We start from the raw sequence: 17055 nt of genomic DNA on the forward strand, positions 1-17055 counted from the left end.
GTGGATACTTGGGGTGATATTTGTGAAAATAGGAGAAAGGGAGAGTGAGGGAATAATCTTTAAACCTATCTTTACTAGGTACAGAGATAGAAAGATGAAAAGGGAAGGCAGATTTCAAAAATATAATGTGACGGAATCAAGGTTGCACAAATCTCTAGTAAAATGGAAAGCCATCAAGCAATTCTATTTGACACGATGTGTCCACCCATATCTAGCAGAACCCACCTGTGAATGTATGCAGAGTGTTCCCAAAGAAAGGAAAAAGAGAGGAAGCAAAGGGAAGAGGAAGTATTGCAGCAGAGGCTGAAAAGGGGACTGGGCTGACTAAGAAAGGACAACATGTGTTTGCAGTGGGAAGTGGAAGGAGGAAGGATAGAGAAGTGCTGGATGGGGCACTGGAACTTAGCTGAATGGGGTGAATAGGGAAGAAAGTTGGAGAGAAGAGGACATGGTATGCCCAGGACCAGATCAGGAGCTAAAAGGAGAAGGGAGAGAAAACACGTTGCTGGGAGAGAGAGGAGGGGGTCTCTGGAATGGAGCTTAAAGAAAGTAGAATGAGGGGAAGAGCAAGCAAGAGAGCTGGGAGTGAGGATGTGGGGGCAACCAGGCTGAGAGTGAAAATAACTAGAGGGCAGCTGGGAAAGGCAGAGATTCCTGTGTTGCCTGTTCTCAAAGTGTGAGCATTGCCAAGAGTCACAGTGGGGACAGCCTTGGGGTGAAACTAAACCCAAAATGCTGGACTAAATGGGGCCCTTTCATATCCCCAATCCATGTCCTTTTCTACCTGTTGAGGGAACAAGGTATGCTGATTACCTGAGTTACCAAAATGGGGTGCTAATACGGCAGTAGATGAAGTCATTCTGTTGGCTGAGGACGTGACTATCTTACTGGGCAGGTTTGAATTATTAAAGATCCCTGGGTGGAGTGTATTGTTTGGTTATTGTCCCACAAGCTCAATTTGGTCTGAGCTTTAGGAGATCCCATGGAGCCGCAGGATGATGAGGGTGTGAGTTTCTCATGGGGACTTCGCTATGATCTCAAGATGGCATTTATTGCACTTGATTCATATAATGATTCTCTGGTTTTATCCAGGATAGTCTGCCTATACCTTTCACTTCTTAGGGCCCAGGAGAGTAGGGGGCTCTAGGGGTGACACTAAGTAGAGGGCCAAAGAAGAAATCTGTATCTAAAAGTAAATCTCTAGTGCATATGTTGATGATTAAAATGTCTCCACTGCATATGAAACTCTGTATTTAAGTAGGCCAGCAGCATGTCATTACAGTCTCCCACATATTTCCATAATATGAGAAATGCACTATAAATACTGACAGTAACACCTATTAAGTACAATGTATGAATCACTAAACTGATATACTATTTTCCATTTCCAGCATTAAACCTGATGCACTGCAGCTCCTGTAATGCCATGGATGATTCGTTGATCTTTGGTGATCCTCATGTTGGACAAATGTCTGGGCTTTGCTGTGGAGATCCTTTTCCAACTTTTCATTTGTATCCAGAAACCCCGGCCCAGTTTGCTGGGCCTGAAGATTTGCCTCTTCTTGCTTTATCATCAGAGCGGTTGACTGCAGATAATTTCTACAATGATTCTTGTGGTTTCCCATTTCAAGTTCCCTGTGAGAATTTTGGTAGGTTTGAATATTCCTGCGGTCCAGCATTCATTCGCAAAAGGAATGAAAGAGAAAGGCAAAGGGTGAGATATGTCAATGAAGGATATGCGAAACTGAGACATCATCTTCCTGCTGAATACTTAGAGAAACGCCTCAGCAAAGTAGAAACACTCAGAGCTGCAATTAAATACATAAGATATCTCCAGTCTGTGCTGTGTAATAATTCAGAGGAAAATAGCAGGGAAACTTATTGTCCTCCCCAAGATACCTCTCAGAGTCCAAGGTCTTCATAAATCTTCTCGGGAACAAGAACAGTCATATCTGGGAACGGAGATGATAGTCTGCTACGGAGGATTTAAATATGCTCACAGAAGTGATCCTGCTTCACAACATGTTAATGTCAATGCTTGTGACTACAATGAGGCAAGATGAACTTTGGCAGAATGTGTGGAAGTGTCATATCATATTATTGAAATGGCTGAAATTGTCACAAGGATTGCTAAATGTAATCAATTGTATGCATGGAATTTTTTTTGCAAAGGGAAAAAAACATTGTCATTTCAAGCTGCATGTTTTTAATTACAGGTCTATTTTAGGAACAGGATTAGAAGAGTCTGCTCTTTTTTGAGAATGGAAAGAGTTTTCTTTGCTAACATCTGTTTATCAAAATTGGAATGGTATAACAATGCTGGATCCAGGAACTTTGCATAGATTGTAGGAAGTAGCAAAGATATTGCTCAAAGAAAGTTACCTGATTGTAAGGTTTTAATTCCTAAGTTTGAAAATACTAATACTTAATTGGCTGAAACTGAACAGATTTATTTGGTGTATAAAACCTCATCCCAAGACTAGACTAGTTTGGAACAAGATTGTTTGTATATGTAATCACAATGTGTTGCAACCTGCTACTCTACTCAGCTGAGTTGGATCCTTCCTCCACCTCCAGAAGCCTGGTAGAAAGGGCTCTTCGTGCTCTGTGTTTCTGCTCTGTCAGAAGGCCTGTGGAGGTGCTGTTGCTGTCATTGCCATCGCTGCAATAGATTCACTGATCAAGGGTCTACTCAAGCCAAAGTGACTTGAAATAGTAATGGCAGGAGATTCCTGTGCTTTGTTCCTCCAAGGAAATGGAGGATATAGATATTATGAGGGTATGATTAGGGAAATGGCCACTAAGCTGCCCATTGCTGCTCAGTCTAAGACAGGGCTTTTTTCTGGGGGGGAAAGGTGGTGGAAATCAGTGGGTTGCCAGCACAGGGGGACCGCGCAATGACCGTTCCTGGGACCGCTCAATCACATCACTTTGGGTCAGCTGGAACTAGGGAGGAGTTTTTTAAAGTTTAAATCACCCTAGGTGAAAATGGCCACATGGCCAGTGGCCCCACCCCCTGACCTCCAGACAGAGGGGAGTTTAGATTGCCCTCCGCACTGCTCCAGCGGTGTGGAGGGCAATCTAAACTCTCTCTGTTTGGAGATCAGAGGGTGGGACCACCAGCCATGTGACCATTTTCAAGAGGTGCCGGAACTCTGTTCCACCACGTTCTGGCTGAAAAAAAGCCCTGGTCTAAGATGTCTGGGACATTTGGAGAGAATAGGGGCTTATAATGTGCTATATGTATGGCGGGCATAGCTGGCAACATACAATACTATTGACCCCAGCCCCAAACTTTAGTTGCACTCAGAGAAATGAGATCCCTTGAGCCTAATGTATCCAGCTTTCTGTCTCTCTGGCATGTCTTTTTTGCAACAAAATACTCCTAAGAAAGGCAAGATATGATATTTGCTTAAATATATAACCTCTTATGTGCCAGCCTCTTATATGCAAGAGAATTGTGCATCATGCTCATGATGATATCTTATGAGACATTATGATGACATTAGGGGCATCTATAAGATGTCTCAGGGGAGGTCACCTTGTGCCAACATTATTTTGAGACCCTACGGAGTCTTTATGGAAGAGCTTCCAGGCTTCCCCAATAGCTTTGGTAGGTCCAGTGAATTCATGGGAATTTCAGCACAACAGCTCTGAGAAGTAGACATTTCTTTGTAAAAGAGGAATGCTCCATTAGTCTTCTGAAATGGTAACTAGTACAATGGAAAGTGAGGCAATTTCGTTTCTTACAGCATTGAAAAGCTGGGTTAATCATGGGAGAGGGGAACATGAAGTTCTATTTCCAGATAACTAATATATGAGATTTATGAACTATTTTTGCCACATTTGAAGACTAGCTGCTGAAGTTACAGTGAACTGTTTGAACTCTAAGGCAGTCACACCTAGCATAGCCAATGAAACTATTGTCAGCCTACAGAGTCTTTATCAATGGTACAATGTCTATGCTGTCCGGTTGGACTGTGAATCTAGGCTTAATTTTCATGGTACCATCTGATGTTGTCTTTGCTTCAGCGCTTTGCCCTCTGTTGTAACTTTAGAAAGAAATGTGCCGGAGGAAAGCTATTTGTGTGTGTGTGTGTGTGCACACGCATGTGTGAACTGCTTTGCTGTCAGACCTTAAAGTCTTGTTAGCAATGGCTCTATGGCAACCTGCTTAGTAACAAAAAACATTAGCCAACAATAACTCCTTTCAGGAGCACTGAGGGAGTATTGCTGAAGGGAAGCCAGTTTAAAGAACTCAACATTTAACACTGCAAGCATCTGGTAAGTTTTTTTCTTTTAAATTTAGGGTCTTCACCTTCCAAAAGCACTGTACCAAAACCTGACTGAAACACTCAATTCTGTCTTGTTTTCTTTGGATACTTTCAGCAGCTCTTATTGACCGTGCACTATAAGTAAACAAAGGATAAGATTTTCTGATTACTTTCCCTTAGTCTCTTGGACTTTTACAAAGGGGTGTTGCAGTAAATACAACTGCAACAGTGTAGTTCTAACTATTTGAGGTCTATCAACCAAGAATTCTTGCACTGCAGAAAAAAAAAGAAACATACAAAAGAAATATAAGAGGAAAAAGAAAGAATATTCACAAGGAGAAACTTTTAGATGAATAAATATCCATCTAAAATTAAATTGATAAAAAGGGGATTTCTGTGTACCACATATTGGTTGTTTGCCATAATTTAATGGAACATATAATGAAATAAATTTAATGCTTGTCTCCTTTTTAATACATTTTATTCCATGCAAAGAAATATTCATATTATTACAATATCAATATTTGTGACTTTTTGAGATACTGAGAAAAGAGCAAGAGAACTAACATTTAATTTTTTGACAATTACCACCCCACGTTTTAATTCAGTAGATTAAGAATTTAGAGCTTTAGATGACTGAATGGACCTCATTTATTCTGTTGAGTATCAAGTTATCAATGCACTTGTTTATTTTTGAGGCACTGGTGTGTAACTGAGGCAGAAATATAAAACATGAAAGATGGCATTTCTAAAAATGAAAGGGTAGCTTTTGCTTATTAAATTGTAAGTTCTCGCTCACTTTCATCATTATCTCCAAAAGATTCCATTGTTAAATGTTGGCAATATGTACATTTATTTAAATGTAATGTCATTGATGCATCAGTTAAAAGGTAGAAAGGGGGGTGGGAATTAACTGATCAATAGGCCTACTTAGAAGACAACACCAGAGAGATGTAGGGAATATGGGTCAAATGACGCTTGAGTGAGCATGTCAGCATGGCAAGTTTAAATCTTTTCTAAAGGATTTAATGCCAGGATAATTATGCGGTTGTTACATGAGCTCCGGGCATCTTTTTTCAAAGTTTCAGAGTCTGGTGTGGAGGATCTCATCTTTGACAATCAAAACACAGTACAAACTATTGCTTGTTGTACACAGTACAACAAGCAATAGTTTTCAAAAAATAAACAAAATAAACCCCGCTTTTCAAAAAGATGCTCACTCAGAGCGGAACTACAAGTGACAAAAGGCACAGGTTGGACTCTTGTCAGCTTCCCTCAAGTTTTGATGGGAAATGTAGGCAGCTTGGCAGAATGTTGGACAAGTGACAGTTGAAAAGTCCATGGGACAGCAGTCAGAGAGCCGAGCTGCAAGACTAGGATGCCTACATTTCCCATCAGAACTTGAGGGAAGCTGACAAGTGTCCAACCTGTGCCTTTTGTCACTTGTAGTTCCGCTCTCAGACTGTCATCTCCTTTTTCATTCTGACTCAAAGAATCAAGTCAAATCACATGCATCTTTGAAGTGATACAAAGGTTTTTATTCAATGTCCCTGCTAAATGTTCTTTGAACTGGAATATGCTGACACACTGCAAATCATGCCTTGACAGCTACACAAATTTATCTCTTCACAGTTCAATTATGTGTGTGACAATCTCCTTCTCAAACCAAGAGTTTTCAGCAAATCATTCTAAATCATAACATCATACAGATGAAAACATTTCTTTATAAAAAAATTGCTGCATGCACATTATTTGAAAGGAGCGTCTTTTCCCATACCTATTTAGGCAATTTTTGATATTCATGAGATGCTTTCTGCAACATGAGCTAGTTCAGGAGAACATCCTGTACGGCAGCTGCCTATATCTGCAAAGCATAATAAGAAGCGTGAATATATCCTTGGAGAAGACCTCCCACTGAACATCCACAGTAGGAAATAAATGATGTAGGCTCAGTCAGAGGGATGAGTCAAGACAAATCTTGAGTAAAATTCCCTGCACCTTTAACAGCTATGGAAAAAAGAGCGCTAATTAGTTTGCCATGTAATAAAAAGTCAACAGAGGCATACCAAGAAAATGTTGGCAATCTTAGCAAGTGCTGCGAAACTCTAATGTAAGTACTGCTGATGAGAGAGTGCAAGTGAGGAATGCTGCTAGATTCAAGCTAGAGCCAAATATTTCTGATAACTACGAGACCAAAAATGGTGGGGAATGAAATTCTCTCTCTTCAGCTCTTTAGGACAAAGCCAGGATGGATCTTAATTCTACTTGGCTGGAATGTGTTACTATAGGTGACAGTTTTTAAAATAATTTCAGAGGGGGAGCTGTGTTAGTCTGCATAGTAGTGAGTAGTAGAGTTTATTGTCTGTGGCCAAAGGCCATCACAATCTGAACACAAAACAATCTGACATAAATAAGTGAATCATATATATAAGTATAAACGATTAAAATGATCTAACCAGGAAGTACTGACAAAATAAAAACATTACTTTCTCTAGATACAGCTCTAGCCCGATTTTTTGGGGGGCTGCTAAAGCAAAAAGTGATACTCTGTAAGAAACAAATGGATCAGTGTCGGAGATAAGAAAAAGCAGCTTCTCTAAATCGGAGGAAAAGTTTATACCTGTTAAAAGTTCTGTGAGGAATTTCGTCCTTGGCTCTGCATAAAGAAAACAAAATAATAAATAGTGTGGTAAATTTTCTAGAACTTGGGTTCCACAAATGCAATACTGAAGGGCTTGAGGTATTTCAGAATAGCGCCCAGCTAACAGTGCTATTGACATAGTTTGAAACCAAATTGAGGTAAAGACTAAGATTGTGAGATAAAGATATTAATCAAATAGGAGGCTCTAACATGATCCTTTGTGACTAGTTTAAACCATTTGGAGAATTCAGAAGAGATCGGCTGCCTATTTGTTTAAGTGTCACAGTGAACACCCAGTCCCAGATGTTGAAGCCAGCTAGAGGGTATCATCACAGATGGAGGGTATCACCACAGAGTAACAACGAAGGATGTTATTAGAACTAGCTAACTGGGCAGCATCATTTTTCAGCATTGTTTCATGGCATAGCGTGCGAAATAAGTTGGTGGTATCATTGCTTTGCTTCCTCCAGAATCTTAATAGGGTTACATGAACATGAGCCCTAATTGAGAGCAGACTGAGCTCTGCTTACATTAGAGCTGCAGGAGTACCTATAGGTAGAGCTAAAATTCTTAAGAAATGGTTTTGAATAGATTCCAGTGCTGTAATTAAACTATCTTTCCAACCCCAGACTTCCACAACATATAGGAACAGAGGAATGGCCTTGCTTAGATGTATCTGCAGTGCCAGATCTATTAGAAAGCCTCCTTTTGTATAACAGAATTTCAAAATTGCATCTTTTGATCTTAAGACTATAGATTTGGTTATTGCCAAGTGGGCCCTTCAGGATAGGGTTTTGCATAGTAAAATTACACAGGAATCCAGTAGCTTCTTAAAGACTAAGAATTTATTCCAACTTAAGCTTCCATGAGTTTGAGCTCACTTGGCCAGATGCATAGAAGTGTAGAACCATTGGACCTGATTTATACACCAACAGAAAGGGGAAGAGGACCAGCTTCTCTTGCAACATTTCCCCCTCCCCCTTTGTCTTGGTTTATAATTAAATGAGCACTCTAGACATCCTCACCTCTCCCTGCCTTGTGGTTTTATGATTGGTTCTACATTCAAACACAACAGTAATTGGTTTATTTAGGGAAATCTACTTAAACTAGTATCATATCACAGTTAGTACACGCTGGTATAATAATATGGAAAAAAGTGGGTTCATGTATAAGGCCTTATAAAGGCAGAAGCCAGCCAGGCAGCATTATTCGTTGGATAGCAACATCAGTCCCAACTAGCTTTCAATACAGCAAAATCCAAACTGCTGTTTCTGTATTATTTTTTAGGCCAGACAAAGATCATCATTCCCTTCTTTTTACACTGGATATGACTTCAAAGTACATTCCACGTAGTTTGGGACAAATCGGTTTACATCCTGAATTTAATTAATCTAAACAGTTACAGTGCATGTGCAGGTGATATTCAGTACAGCACAGTTTAACATGTTTTCTGCTAACATGGCTTCCTGCTTAAAAATGCCTAATTTGCCTTGTGCCTTTTTGTAGGTCATTGCTTTAAAGGAATGGATAACCAGTGGTCTTCATTCCCATGCCACAGTTGTTGCTGGGCGATGCCAATTGAAGCTAAACCTACATATAGAACTTTCATAACAAATCCTACTTTCATCTGCAGTGGTTCCTTATTAGCACATCCTGCCTGTGTTATTAGACCATTCTTCCCAGCAAGGTAGTAAACATTTCTTTTGGGGTTCAAGAATAGTAGCGATAAACATACCGTGACAATTCAAGAAGTGCCAACCACTCATCTAATTGTTACTTTATCATCCAATACTCCTATAATAGAGGCTACCCTGCTCAGGATTTTCAATAGAAAGGGGGGCATTGATTACATGGAAATGACACTTCTAATCTAATATATTCCATCTGCATAAGTTATCTAGGTCTTGAAGGCTGATATCCTTTCTTGTCATAATGAATACAGAAGTCTTCCTTTCAACACTTTCCGCCTTTCATTTTATTCAAAGGTGTGTACGTCTTGACCATTGCCCCGGTTTTCCTGATACAACGTGTAAGGCAGTAAAGAATTTGAAGGAATCATTGAACATGGTTGGCATTCCCATTCTTGCAAGAAGGGACACTGATGGGTATTATTACCTTGGCACAATAATAAAGAAGGTAGAGGTAAGTATCTTCTAGCATGTGCAGATAGACATTATTCTGTTCATATATATCACTTTCTATAAATTTCATTGGAAAGAACTAGGCAATTTGAAAAGTAATTCCAGGCAGCCTTGTTTTTAACTTAGGTCAGCAAGGGTGCACAGGATTGTACTGATCCAGATGATTATCGTACTCAGAAGAACAGAGCTCTGACTCTCAAAAGCTTCCACCCTGGAAATATTGTTGGTCTCTAAGGATTCAGATCCTGCTAAACTCATACAGGGACAGAGGCAACAACAGGTATAAGTGTCCATAGTGCAGCACCACACAACTCTATCCCATTTATTGCTTAATGTTCATTTGTTGAGGATGTGTTGAACATCATCAGAACACTGAACAGAGTTCAGCTAACTATTGCTTTCACTGTAATTGGTCTTGCCTGGTTTAACTACATTTGTTGGCAGTGAAAAGATATGCCCATGTATTAGAGGTGTGAGACTGTATATGGAAGCTAGCAGGACATCTGCATTCTGAAAGCAGGAGATCATTTTACGGAAAGGTTTTATGGCTCAGAGGCAGAGCTCATACTTTGCATACAGAAAGTCCCAGATTCAGTCCATGTTATCTCCAGTTAAAAGATCCTGAGAGCAAGGCTGGGATTATCTTTGACTGAAGGCTTGGAGACAACACTTAGCCAGATGAACTATTTGCTTAGTCCATAGGTATTGCTCTGGTATAATAAGACTATTTCCCTTTCTCATCTTTGAGCTTAGAACTGCAGTGTCCATGAATTGATGCACACATTCTTTAACTGGAATACATTAAGTACAACTGTTTTACATTATTTTTCATAATTTATTTGGGTTGCTGTTTTTTCCCTTTTGCAATTTTGATAAGACTTGCATGATATGGTCCTGCGGAATAATCCTATATAATCTAAAACATGGCGGTGGAGGAGAAATTCCAAACGCATTCTTTGTCTCTGAATGAGACCTTTAGTATGCTTACTAATCCTGAGAACAGGAAACTTCTGTCTTGGGTTCTAATGAAGCTTCCAGAGCCTGTGCGGGTGGGTGGGCGTGTCTCACAGATCATGATGATTTCTCGACCTCATTGGGGCTTCCATCACCTTGACTCCAGCATGGCAGCATTTAACTGAGGTGTCTATATCAGGATTATATTCATTTTGGTAAAGACTTAACAGCAAGTTAGAGGTGCTGTTGCTGGGTAGATAAAAAGGAACCCTAAACTTTAGATTAACTTGTCTATTATTATGGATAATCTGAGCTCAGTCACTAATATTGCAGATTTAAAACAGAGTTATACCCTCCTAAACCTATTATCTTAATGGCCTTAGAAGGGTGTAACTGCTTAGAATTGCGCAAGACATCAATTTGAAAATGGTATCATTAGACTTTCAGCCATGCTGATTGCTTGCATTTTAATTTTAGCCATTTCTGGACAATATTTACTTTGTTAACTGCTCATTCTGAGTGCCTCTGCAACTTTTATTTTTTACCCTAAGGCCAGGAGTCACTGAGGATTTGTACTATTTTTGTGTTATATGGGGACAGTATCCCCTCAGTTACCGCGACTGAACGGATGACAATCAGTACTGCTGAATAGATGCTTGAATGTTTATCCCTGACCATTTTAATCCTCTGTGCACAAGACAATGAGTTTTCAGTTATTTGGGATGCTAGCACTTGACACTTTAAAAACAAAACTGTGGGTTTTTTTTTTCAAACAACAAGCAAGAGTCAGGGTTGTCTGCTTACACTCCCCACTCCCCACCCCCCGCCCAAGACATGAAGAAGTCTGGACTCAGGCTGTACCTGAGTATGCAGGCTGTACTCAGCATGTACCAAAAAGAAAACCCCCAGCATGCCAAAACAGATCACCGTTTGTGCTGGGGAAGCAACGTTGAGATTATTCTAGACTTTTTGCTTACAGGTTGGGAATGTGATGTGGCAATGTATATATATTTTTTAAAAATCAGTAAATTTAGAATTCCAGTGAGGTAAGCATTCCCCCATGCCCCCTTGCAAAACCCATGTTTAGTTTGCAAAATTTAATCTGAGTCCTACATCTGAGGTTCCATAGAATGGTCTGCTTATTTCGGGGCAGGTGCGTGTGTGCAGGATTCATAAAGGAGGTAGGAAATACATATGTGGAGAATTATTTATTTTTATTTATTTACTTCACTACACCTCTCTTTTCTCTATCATGAGAACTTCTACCATGGGGACCTTGTTCTCCTCTCCTCTAATTTATCCTCACAACAACCCTGTGAAGTAGGTCAGGCTGTTAGTGTATGACTGGCCCAAGGTCACTCAAGTGAGCTTCCATGGCAGAGTGGGTATTTAAACTTGGGTGTCCCCAATCCTAGTTCAACACTCCAACCACTCCACCACACTGTCTCAGCATTGGGGTAATTGAGGTTGCTTCCATACTAGGACATGTTTGCACTGCTCAGTCATTTCTTTTATAAAATCAATTGTAAGAGGAATTAAAATAGTGGTCCCACTTACTAGTGTTATTAAGCAATTAAGAAACTATTCAGGAATGTGAGTGAACTGGAATTAAGTCAACAAAGAAAGGAGCAAAGAGAATTATCAAAAAGAGAGGAGGGACATTTAAATTGACAATAGCTCTGAGAATCCTCAGTTGTCCTTTAGCAGTCCTTGGCCATTGTCACACACCCATAAATTTAGCGCCAAACTAGTGCCATCGCCTGCTGCATGCTCACCTTATTCCGGTTCCGTTGCGATTTCGCCATTCTCCCTAAATCACACTTTGTGACTCTTTATGTCGTCCTCATCCGCTTCCATGTGAATGCCCTGGATCGACTGTGAACACTTTGCAACACCAAAGCACTCACTCCCCCGATCATCTGTCCCACCTAACGCCAATTTTCCCACCCCACACTCCAAGCCCCAGCGCGACCCGTAATTAAGCCTCAAAGTAATTTTTTTTAAAGGTATAGCGCTATTGCAATATTCTGCCATGCAAGAACAACTGAAGCAGTTTACACCGATTGAATACACTGACATTTCCTCTAAAATTTTAGTGCCAAGTAGCCGTGGATTCTCTGCTTTGCTGAGTGCAAAGTGCAAATATGCAAAAAAAAATTTTTTTAAGGGGGGCGGGATTTTTGGCCCCATTTCTGGAGGCAGTTTGACTGCCAGTCAAATTGCGCTTTCCCTGTTAATGTGACCAACTGGAAGCACAAGCAGTCGTCAAAAGATGGGAGAATCCATTCTGATAACGGTAACAGAGGAAACGATTTCTAGCACAAAACTGATGAAATAAGGGGCCGTGTGACAATGGCCCTTATTGGATAGGCTGCTTGTGTATTTTAAGCAAGAAGCACATGCCAGGAGCAACTTGCTCTATTTCCAGAAGCAAAGTGCAAAGTGCCAAATCAATGGTTTGAATATATACACAATCTAATCAATCAAAACATAATGTCATATCCAACAGGTAAAGTCAAAGGTCCTGTTGGATATGACATTATGTTTTGATTCATTAGATTGTGTATATATTCAAACCATTGATTTGGCACTTTGCATGTTTATAAAACTTACACATTTTGTAATTGTTTTCTCCCTGGTTGTGTGTATATAGTAGTTCTGCTAGTCCAGGGAACCCCCTTTGTTGTGATTGCTATTTCCAGAAGCAGCTGGCTGTAGTCATTAGCTGGCTCTTGTGGCAATCGATAAGCCAGCCCTCCACCTGCACAGAGCAGTGTTACAAGTTCTACCCCCATGGCTTTTAAAAAAAGGCATTTAATAAACATTTAAATAGATAAACTTGAAGAGCGCAAGAGGAGAAACTTTTTAAAAGCCCAAAACCTGCCTGAACCATGGGAGAGAGGAGGGGCATGTTAGAGAAAGACTTGCACCCACTATTGGAAGTAGGTACATCTGCTTTGATCCCCTGCTTTTCTAAAGTTCTTAGGAATTAACATATTTTATCATCTCCTCACCCTAATCCAAATTTAAAGTGCAGTAACTGCAGTTTTTTCCAGCTCTAAGTACTTCATTCTAATACAGTCCCAGAATTTCTCCCTTTGGCTGCCTGAAGCCATTGTAAAAGAGGTGGGTGATTTTTCTACAGTTAAATAGTGCGTGTTTCCTTTCCATTCTTCCTTCTTTCTGACCACAGAGTGAGAAAACATCATTCCTTGTACAGTTCACCAAGCTCTTTGGAGTGGAAGACACAACTTGTGTGCAAACAACAGCCAGCAGCGACATCCTTGAGTATGTGAATGGAATGAAACATTCCATCTTGCCAGGTGACAAAGTGCTGGCGCCTTGGGAACCAGAGCAGAAGAGATACGGCCCTGGCACAGTCACACTAGGAATTGAGAACAGGGATCCACTGAGAGGTAAAACCATGTTGGGACCACAACAACTTTGCAACACAAAGGAAATACACACATGTTCATGCTAGAGTCACCTTGTGGATGTTTCATCACAAAAGTCCTTCATAATACCTTGCACTAGCCCCTTGGATTCACCTTTTCAGGGGATCGAGGTTTTAAAGGAGGTTTACACAGTCATACACAAATGCCCAAATGTTTTTTTCTTCTGTTTTCGGGTGAGCTTTGCTTTCCCTGTCTTTATTCCTCTAATGACACACAAACCTGGTGTTGAACTCCCAACACACTCACTCCCCTCTTAGGTAGACTTCTGGCTTCTTAAAATTTCTTTCAGACATTTGCCACATCCATGTGCTTAAATGTTTCAACACAAATTCATTTTTTTCCCACTTGAAATATAGCTCCGGAAGGTGTGAGTGGCCTTTATGACAATCAGCACTCTTCACAGGAGGCTGAGGAGGGAGAGGCTTTGTGATTGGTCCAAGGCACAAGGGAAGGGGCTGTGCCTTAGTGGTAGAGCATCTGCTTGGCATGCAGAAGGGCCAAGGTTCAATCTATCGCATCTCCAGTTAAGAGGATCAGGTAGTGAAAGGCCTCCCCTTGGGGAGCTGCTCACAGTTTGAGTACACAATACTGGCTGTGACGCTTTGATTCAGTATAAGGTAGCTTCATGTGGGTTTATATAGGTTCAACCAATGAGCACTACACAACAGATTTCTGCTAGAAACAGGAAGGGCTTAATTCTCTGTGGAAGGTTGCACATCTTGCCCAGAAAGGTTTGAGTGCACACCCACAGCTGGACACATCCTAAGAGTAGCTATGCACTGTGCTCTGCCTCTGTAGATTTAAATCTTTGTAGTCTTAATCTTTTTAAATATTAGTTGTGCATCTAGGAGAAACACCTTGCTAGTGCCCAAGCTGTTATGGGTGGAATAAATTTTGTGGCTCTTAAATGAATGATGCTATTAATAGGCATTGAATCAGCATAAGTGCCTTCTTGGTATAGAGAGGTCTTGCACTATGGTTAGAGAAGCATATTCTGTTTAGCAGACCAAATTTGTCATCAAGAATATTAGCTTTGCTTGTGGAAAGTTGCATCCTTTCTAAATGCAGTTTGTATTTCTCCTCAACAGCCAAAGAAGATGAAGAAATTACAGTCAGCTTCTGGAATGGCAAGAAAGTGAGAGTTCCACTTGGAGTGGCCTTGTGGATTCCACCAACGCAGTGGAAAAGGATTGTGGAGATGATTCATATGCCCCTCAGCAGCAGGAAGAAGTTTGAAGGGCAACATCACCAGGCTAATTGTCACATCTGTTCATTTAGGCCTGTACCAGCTTCCCTGCATGCATGTACTTTAGAGGGCCTTCTGAAGTGGCAGTGGCCATATTATCCCTGTACCAGTCCTTCCCATAGTTGTTTTCATCACATGTGTTCTCTGCTTCCACACAGACATTATGTCTGCTGCTGCTACTACTTCAAACCCAGGGGCTGGTCAGACCAGCCTTCTTCAGCTGAATTTTCTGTGGGAGATATAAAAGAGGACAGTTTCAGCAGTAAGCTCTTCCCCCAACAACTAGCACTGGAAGGCCCTGCAAAAGACCAGTCAGCTGTTGCCACATCTGGCTCTTCTTCATGTTCCTCAGATTCGCAAAGTGGTGAAACGCAGCATGTGACTAAGACCACAATGGTAGATCATGCAGTAAACACAGATTCTACCCTTTTTGATAAGCCCAAACCAAAAGAAAGCAGGAGACCAGATTGGAAGTACTGGAAGAGAAGTCATCCCAACTCCTTTTATAATAGCCAAGGTACACACCATTGCCCTTGATTGACTTTAATTAGGAAATATGAATTTGCCAAATATTACCTAGCACTGTCTGTCCTGTCATATTGAAGGATTGCTTTTTTTGCTAAGTGTATCATAGCCTTAAGAGGTCTTTGTTCTATAACTGGTACATGAGTATTCACAGTCACATGCCTGCTACTGTTGGAGAGTAGCTCTGTATCATAAAGGATAATCCCCCTGCTCACAGAAGATGGCTCTGCCAAAGCAGCAAGCTTTATCTTCCATCTTGGTTAGCTCTATAGAACTATTTCATGCAAGTATATTGTTTGAAAGGTTATGATAAACTGGCATCCTACTTATATGAATGTGCTTCAGCAGAAGCAGTGCAAATAACAGTTTGTGCTACTGTGGCTAGATCATCATCCAATCTTTGAAACATTAGAAGGATGCATACGACACCATTCACCAAAACCCTACTTCAGCTTTTGGAAGCCATTCATCTATGAGAATAGAACCTATGCAATATTAATTATTGCAGGATCCCGATCCCCCGTACAGGTCACTATCATATCCATAACTAATGAAAGCTCACTTACTACTACTACTACTACTACATTCAATTTTATACCACCCTTCTGGACAACTTAATGCCCACTCAGAGCAGTTTACAGAATATGCCATTATTATCCCTACAACAATCACCCTGTGAAGTAGGTGGGGCTGAGAGAGCTCCTAGAAGCTGTGACTCATCCAAGGTCACCCAGCTGGCTTCAAGCGGAGGAGTGGGGGAGCAAACCTGGTTCTCCAGATTAAAGTCCCACACTGTTAACCACCACACCAAACTGGTTCTCACTAATGAAAGCTCACTTACTGCCAGTATGTAATCAGGCGAGCAGTTCTGCTAATAGTAGCCTAAGCCAATTCCATATCCACAGTTCTACCACCACTGATAGCCAATCATGTATGTTATTTAGCCTTCCCAAAGCAAGGACTTTGGTGCTCTACCATCCCTCTTTCAAGGCCTTCAGGTAGGGCATTACAGGAGACTGATAGCACTAGAATTCATTTATATAGATTTGAAATACTAATGCCATTTGAGATGCTAATATTAATGCATAAGAACTACAGCAACATTTAAAAATCAAAATTAAGTATTATATTGTTGTCTATAGGAACCAACATTTGGAGTGGCTGTGAAAAGAAGAGAGCTGCAACCTGTACAATTTCTTATATGGATAGGTCTCCAACTGCTTTAATGAACCAGAGTGCTATGTTTGAAAATATTGAACAGTCTCCCCGAAGACCACTTACTGTGAAAGAAATCCTGTCCGGTGAAGATATAAAACTATTCTCAGGTGGAGGGTAAACAGTCAATCACCACTGAGCTCCTGTAGGTGTTTGTAAGCTGGATGTTAACACAAGTAACGTTTGTATCATACGATCTATTTCACTTAAGTACATTATTGAATAATTTAGTGTCCAAATATCAATAGTGTTAAGAATGTATTTGTATATAAATGCCACGTGGTATTGTTTACAATATCTAGCAAATGTGTGTTTCTTTTGTTGTAAAATGGCATAAATCCTACAAAGGTCAGTGTATGAAACCACAGGAAAATATTGTGCAACAGAATTATCAGGAAGTAAGATCCTTTGAAATAATCATTCTTGGCCTTTGAGACCAACCTAGTCACAGTATCAGGGCAAAAGAGAGGAAACGCAAGCCAGAGTGGTGTACTGGTTAGAGTGTCAGACTAGGATGTTGAAGACCAAGGTTTGAATCCCTGCTCTGCCATGGAAGCTTGCTAGATCACCTTGAGCCATTCACACATACTTTGCCTAACCTACC

General features: G+C 40.6%; 1 protein-coding gene across 3 annotated transcripts; it reads left to right on the forward strand.

The window, feature by feature from the left end:
• Positions 1-3195: 3195 nt before the first annotated feature.
• Positions 3196-16742, forward strand: C2H11orf16 (chromosome 2 C11orf16 homolog). 3 transcript variants are annotated; one of them, XM_054972045.1, is made up of 6 exons: positions 3196-4284; positions 8422-8602; positions 8901-9057; positions 13204-13426; positions 14554-14695; positions 16379-16489. In XM_054972045.1, exons 2-6 carry the CDS (start codon positions 8439-8441, stop codon positions 16401-16403), a joined length of 711 nt encoding a protein of 236 aa, XP_054828020.1. In that variant the 5' UTR covers positions 3196-4284; positions 8422-8438; the 3' UTR covers positions 16404-16489. The 3 variants fall into 3 exon arrangements, with proteins under 3 accessions (XP_054828020.1, XP_054828018.1, XP_054828019.1); XM_054972043.1 differs by having other exon boundaries at positions 3200-4284; positions 14554-15228; positions 16379-16742; XM_054972044.1 differs by lacking the exon at positions 8422-8602 and having other exon boundaries at positions 3200-4284; positions 14554-15228; positions 16379-16742.
• The last annotated feature ends 313 nt before the right edge of the window (positions 16743-17055 follow it).

The sequence above is a fragment of the Eublepharis macularius genome, chromosome 2 (genome assembly GCF_028583425.1).
Source record: "Eublepharis macularius isolate TG4126 chromosome 2, MPM_Emac_v1.0, whole genome shotgun sequence".
NCBI lineage: Eukaryota > Metazoa > Chordata > Lepidosauria > Squamata > Eublepharidae > Eublepharis > Eublepharis macularius.

Coding starts and splice junctions, on each gene's coding strand:
- C2H11orf16 (XM_054972043.1), top strand. CDS start 8,439: ATGGATAACCAGTGGTCTTCATTCCCATGCCACAGTTGTTGCTGGGCG. Junction 13,427..14,553: donor GAACAGGGATCCACTGAGAG/GTAAAACCATGT, acceptor TCTCCTCAACAG/CCAAAGAAGATGAAGAAATT. Junction 15,229..16,378: donor CTCCTTTTATAATAGCCAAG/GTACACACCATT, acceptor TGTTGTCTATAG/GAACCAACATTTGGAGTGGC.